The 6,729-nt window shown below is 28.3% G+C and overlaps 1 protein-coding gene across 1 annotated transcript; it reads right to left on the bottom strand.

The window, feature by feature from the left end:
* Nucleotides 1-731: 731 nt before the first annotated feature.
* LOC102595317 (heat stress transcription factor B-2a-like) lies at nucleotides 732-2,886 on the bottom strand. Its single transcript, XM_006346989.2, has 2 exons — nucleotides 2,530-2,886; nucleotides 732-1,217 (listed from the first exon to the last, which is right to left on the bottom strand). Exons 1-2 carry the CDS (start codon nucleotides 2,794-2,796, stop codon nucleotides 879-881), a joined length of 606 nt encoding a protein of 201 aa, XP_006347051.1. The 5' UTR covers nucleotides 2,797-2,886; the 3' UTR covers nucleotides 732-878.
* Between the last annotated feature and the right edge of the window lie 3,843 nt (nucleotides 2,887-6,729).

Here is a 6,729-nt window from a genome sequence, read left to right as displayed (position 1 = left end):
TTCGATATCGAAACAAAAATTTTAACCAAAATTCAGATATATTTCAGACTTTTTTCCCTATTTTTTTCTATCTACTCTCTTTTTTCCCCTATCTAAAAAAAGTTAGGATTTTCTTTCTTGAAGTCTGTTGTTTCTACTCCCAATTAATTATCAAAAGAAGTTGATAAATTTTAAGAAATACGTCTTATAATATTTTTCATTATTTAGACAAAATATTCTTAAAAATAATATTTTTAACACGCTTTAAACAAAATTATATTTTCCGAACTTTTTTACAATACTATTAGTACTAGTATATATCATTTCAAGTTGCGTATGATATAATCATAGTTCTACAAATGATTTACTTCTCACCTACATTCTTGTATTTCTTCCAATCAACTAATTAAAGTTATAAGTAGTCAATTTAGTCTGTGGCCAAGAAAAACAATGAACTTGACAATAAAAGCAATTACCTAATTACTGTAGAAATTGAAATTGATATTAATAAAAGTCAAATCTCTTAATTCTAGTCAGCAAAAATGCAAGAATTTTCAAAGGAATAAATTGGCTTTAAATTAACGTTAGATGTTAAGTTCATCTTTTGAAAATTTTAGTTCTAGAATTAATCAATGTGTTGAAACGAATATTAACTTACGACTAGAACAACTAATTAATTTTAGGCAAGACTTGAAAGATTCAACTCCCAATTTTGTTATTAACAATATACTATTAGGAGATTTAGAGGTGCATGGGAGGGGGTTTAATTATTTCTCCCTTATTCCCCTTTCTGAAAAAAATAATAAAATAGTCCGATATGTAGCTAGGGTATATATATATTTAATTATACATGTATGATTAAGAAAAGATAAAAAGTAGCTCGATGTATAAAACACTGTCTAAAACAACCTTCTAGTTTTATTATGTGGATTTTCCACACATTGAGAAAGGCATTGCAACAACTTCATTTCCAATGTTTTGAAATGTGCAATTTGCAATTGCAATTCCATTTTTTCCTTTTTCAAGTTTTGGTTCTCTTCCATGAGAAGTTGCCTTGTTGTATTCTCTTGATTATTTCTAGCTAATAATAATGTGCTCTTTTTAGAAGGATTTAAGTATGTAGGAAATACACTTGGCTCACATTTCTTTCTTGTTATTTCTGCTAGCAAATGCCTGCACCCTTTCTGGAACTTTTCATGATGAAATTCCCAACGTTTTGATGCTACTTTCTTGAATCCCTATATACATTTAAAAGAATTATTAACATTAATTTAATCAAATAAATACATAAATAAAAGTTATTTAATTTTCTACCAAGATCGTAGAAGTCTAATATCAAGATAAAAGGGTGAATTTCACTTCCGAACTCTACTTTAAAAATCAACCCCCCCCCCCCCCTCCCCCTCAATCTAGAGAAATAATCATTCTCCCCTTCTAAAGAAGCACGTTAATGTATTATGCGCAAGACATAAGTGAATAACGTTCGGAGGTATAAATGATTTTCACCACAAGATCAAACTGATCTTGAGCTATCTTATAATTCATTTTAAAAAGCTAGCTCAAAGAAATAAATATTATGTGAATTATATAAACGAGTTTTAGAATCTTAAGAAATCTTTATCCGAAGTCAATTTCTTCAATTGTAAATGAAATAGTGTATACTATTTTATTGTCAAATAAGTTCGTCACGAAACCATAACAGGACAAGATGTCATCAAAATTTGACTTTGGAGTAGGATGATTTTGTTGATCAGTTTTGGCTTTCAACCAATTTGACTACCATTTTAGTCACTAAGAGATGTCACTATAGACCAAATATTTGACAAAAATGAAATGAAAAAGTTACAATATTTTTTACGATATTTCCAAAATAAATCTTTGGAAACTTTTTTGGATAAAGACCGTTTATATTTTAAATGAGCTGATCTTTAATTTTGATTTTGTCCTTAACAATCAAATTTAGATCTAACAGGGGACGGACATAAGTTCTTTAAGAATGTTGTATTATGATGTAAAAATATTTAGTGATAACTAAAATTAAAGAGCGGTACAAAATATATAGGTAGGCCATTTTGACAGCAATTAATTATGTGATTTTTAAAAAATAAATTAGTGGAAATTACACAACCAGAAGTTAATCAAATGGACTACAATTTGCTAATATAATTGCTTAATAAATTGACTTTGGGCCACCAATGTAGACTAGCTTCACAGTAAATTTATATCAAACCAACCAACAAATACATGGCATATTCCACAAGACAACTTGAGTCAATTTGGTTGAAAGTTTGAAATAACATTTCTCTGGGCCTATGATTGAAGGGACTAATTTTAGCTTCTTCTTTTTTTTTTTTACCATAAGGTACATTTATACTTCATCTTATTATCTGCCAAAATATTATCATAGTAGAAAACTTTATAACATTAACATAAAACGGCTTATAATAATAATAAAAAAAAATATTACTATGAAACAATCATGCATTCCACTTATAAAACAAAAAGCAAGATAAACGAATTGAAACGAAGAAAAAAGAAAGATAGACTTACATAGGTATTAAGTTGTCGAATGAAACTGGAGAAATTGTTGTGCTTGAAGTATTTAGGTAACATAACCTCAGAAAACTCATCTGGACACCACACAACAAATCCATTTCCTTCACCATTCCATGAAACAACCTTAATATTATTATTATTATTCTCTTCTTTTTGCTCTTCCAAAAGATCGTAAGTTTTCGATAAGAATGGCGCCGGACACTTCATCCTCGTCGTTGACCGTCCGATTTTCCGATGGATATTCCGATTATCTGTGGCCATAGCTATATAAATGGGATTTTGTTGAGTAACCAAAAGGGTGTAGTGCTTGTTGTTCTATTTATAATAACGTGTAATATGTATTATTGAAAGTTTTTAGAAGGGGCCGGGCACGTTTTGTTCTATTTTATCGCTTTTGGTGGGCTTTCCTTATTTTATTTTATTTTAAAGTTATAAAGTACAAAATCTCAACAATTTTGGGTGTTAACTATATTATATCTTGAAAGTTTCTCAAATTATAATAATCTCAGGTTTTTAAGAACTCGATGATAAATTGTTCCTTCACCCGATATAATAGCAAATGATACATAAGTTATGTATCAGATGTATAAGTTATGTATCAAATATATAACTATAAACCAAATTCATATTGATTTAGATTTGAAATGATTGAGGTTATGTATCAACAAAAAGATTTGTACTAGTACACAAACTAAATTAGGTGAAGTGATGTATATGTATGTTAAGAGAGAGAAGGAATTAAAAAGAGAAATTTTGTAATTAATTTAAATGGTAGGGTTTTTAGAGATTATGTTGTCTTGTGATTACATAATTTTCTCTTTTTTTTCCCCCACTTAATATTTGAGTGTGCATTGAAATTTCGACTAAATTCAAATCACGTACTATATATGAAGTCAATTTTTAAAAAAAATATTCTTAATAAAATTTTCTCCATACCTAAAATTTAAACTCGAGACCAAAGCTTTCTTTGTCAAATGCATGCAAACCTTTTAAATTCTATGGACGACAAAATATTCAATCAGTGGATATTTTTTATCTTTTTGTGGTGATGGAGATATATATGATAATTATCTTTGACTATAGAGTATGTGTAGAAGTTTCATGATCTTGAATATAATAAGCCAAAGATACATGGACTTTGGACACATTTGCCTAATTAGAATTTCTTTTAACGTAACGTCAAAGACCAATACTCATTCTTCAAACATACAATATCATATCATATCATATTGTTGTCGTGTCGTGTGCTGGGTAAGAAGGAAGTGTCTGGAAGAGTAATGTCACTTTATTCAAAATTATTTATTCAATTATTAATGCAAATCCAAAAAAATCAAATTAAATTTATTTTCCACACCACTATGTTTGTGCACGCACGGCATGACACATATTTCAGCCGTTTCATTTGAGGCTTTTTTGAAAATAAAATGCTTCTTAAATTAATAGCCGTCTTCATTATTTTCTGATTTTTTTTAATGTTCAATTATCAAAAAATTTAATTTAATTTTTTTTAAGAAAACAAGTTACTAAAAATGAGGAAATGATTCATTCAGTGAAAATAGAAAAAAAAAAAAGGTTTAGAAATAGCTTCTCACATTGATTTTGTTATTCTCAAACTCACCTCATTTTCGCCCACCATCATAGATTCTATCACCACTATTTGATACGATTTTTTATAGTATTTATCTAAATTATATACAAATATTTTAATTTTTTGAAAAATATTTTTGTTTCTACCAAACACGTAGTTGGTATGTTTTTGGAATACGTTTATTTTTTCTTCTATTCTTACTTTTTAGTACTACAAGTGATGAACAGTTACGTAATATTTGGATATGTTTGACCTTTGAACAAATTCAAACTCTTGGTTGATAACTTGATATGTTTTTTTTTTTTTGGATGTTTTAAAAACTTTTTTTTTCTTTTTCTATTTTTGGTAATGAAATTACATGCGATGAACAATTACGTAGTATTTTTGAATAGAGTATATTTGACCTTCAACAAATTCAAAACTCTTTGTTGGACTTCTCAATACCATCAAATCAGTTGAACAATCACAATTGAGGAACACTTGAAAACTTGATTTTCATGTATTTGTATATTTTTCCGAGGTTTAGATCAATAATAAAATAATATAATCTCGAATTAAACCAAAAAAATATTATGAACTTTTTACACATAAACTAGCGTATCATCTTTTATTAGCGTAATACTACTAAATAAATATATTATGATAAACTTTATAATTAGCAATGAGATTCCTTTGACTTGCTGGTTTTGATTAGGAAAAAGTTCTACGTATCAAAATTTATAAACTAACCAAATATAGGAAAGTGCACCTTTTTATATATATTTTATTTCATTTTATTTATATCAAAATTAATTTGTTAGCTGACTTGATTTGACTCTAATTAAATCTGTTAAGTTGGACTTTAGAGTATAGAGGCCATGTTTGCATGTGCAATTTTTAGATTTTTGTTATTGTTTTTATTTCAAACGTCTTCATCTCACATTTTTTAATTAAAGTTCTTTAATTTCCCATGATGCCGTGCGGTAAATAAATTTCTTCAAGTTGAGTCTATTAAAAAGACGATTTTTCCTATTTAGTTATCATACACATGCTATGTTATATCATACATTTGTCCTAATTTGACTTGTTCCTTTCACTAGTTATCAAAAAAAAAAAAATCAACGTAATGACTAGATATTGAGATCAATCAAATTAAATATCTAGTGTACTCTGAGTTTTACCTTTAAAAGAATTTCGAACTCTGATATAATTTAATTGAATTATTAGTAAAAGCTTGACATTGTGACCTTCAATTTCTTCATTATTCTTCAACAATATTTGACATCATAACCTTCGATTTATTATTAGGATCAATCGAATTAAACACTCATGCTACACATATTTTGTTCAAAAATTAAAGATCACCCATGGTAGGTTTTATTGAACTAAAAAGACAATATTGCATGTGTCGGAGTTCCAACTTCATAGTTGTCTACTGAAATTTGAACTAGTCTAGCTATGAATTGAATTTAAAAAAAATAATTGGATTGGAACTTTATTATTATACATTAAAATTACATTTAAAATTTTAAAATTCCAGCATAGTGTGCTCGAGTTACACTTTTTAAAGAATTTCAAACTCCGACAGGCAACATTGTGTATTTTTTAGTTTACTAATCTTTGAATTATATTTTAGTGAGAGAGAATCATTGAAAGTTGAAACCATCCCTGAACTATTGTCATCTTTAAAAATACACCTTTATTTGACTAACTGAACTTAAATACACTTCAGATCTTGTAACGTGAGTGAATTACACCCCTAAATTCTCGTCAAATTTAGGGGTATTTTCGACACTTCTCTCGAATTTTTATTAAGAGTATCATGCTCTTACAATAGTTTGAGACCACTTGCTATGCCATGCGGAAGATCGCGGATGTATTAGGGTGTATTATATTTAAGTTCCGTTAGTCAAGTAAATTAGTGTTTTTAAGACTGTCAATAGTTCAAAATGAAACTAATAATTTGTGCCAAGTTTAAGAGTGTTTTCAATACTTCTCTCAAGTAATAAGTTTACTTTTGTTATAAAAAAAAAGTGTCAAAAAGTAGCTAAATAAAAAGGATAAATTTTAGGAATCACATAGTTTTAATTTGAAATTACAATCTATCCCTCTTTAGTTTGTAATTACATTAATCCCTTAAAAATTAACACAAATCGGATACATATTATGTAGCTCGGATACGTTAAAGAGTATCTTGGATACATTATAACATAAACCAGATACATAATATGTAGCTCGGATACATTAAAACCTAGCTTGGATACATAATATGTAGCTCGGATACATTAAAAACTAGCTCGGATACATTATAAAATAAACCGGATACAAAATATGTAGCTCGGATACATTAAATACTGGCTCTGATACATTAATATGTAGCTCGGATACATTAAAGAAATAAGGGATTTTAGTAGATTTTAGAAATAGAAGGGGATATTGGAAATAAGGGAATAATAAGACGTGTATTTCAATAAATTTTCCAAATAAAAAGTGGCTATTTTTGCCAATTCCCCCTCCCCCACCCCCCCACCCCCAAAAGAACGGATAAGACAGTTCCTTGGCCCAGCATATATTGGGCTCGGAATAAGCTGGACTACAAAATTTACCTTCCTTCTCATTTGGGCTAA

The sequence above is a fragment of the Solanum tuberosum genome, unplaced genomic scaffold (genome assembly GCF_000226075.1).
Source record: "Solanum tuberosum cultivar DM 1-3 516 R44 unplaced genomic scaffold, SolTub_3.0 scf00083, whole genome shotgun sequence".
Taxonomy (NCBI): Eukaryota; Viridiplantae; Streptophyta; class Magnoliopsida; order Solanales; family Solanaceae; genus Solanum; species Solanum tuberosum.
Note: the sequence above shows the minus strand (reverse complement) of the source record. Positions and strands in the feature narration are given on the sequence as shown.

Bases quoted from the DNA above. Each gene is read 5' to 3' on its own strand.
- LOC102595317 (XM_006346989.2), bottom strand. From the start codon at position 2,796: ATGGCCACAGATAATCGGAATATCCATCGGAAAATCGGACGGTCAACG. The intron at 1,218-2,529 runs GTAAGTCTATCT...AAATGTATATAG, and splicing joins TTCGACAACTTAATACCTAT to GGATTCAAGAAAGTAGCATC.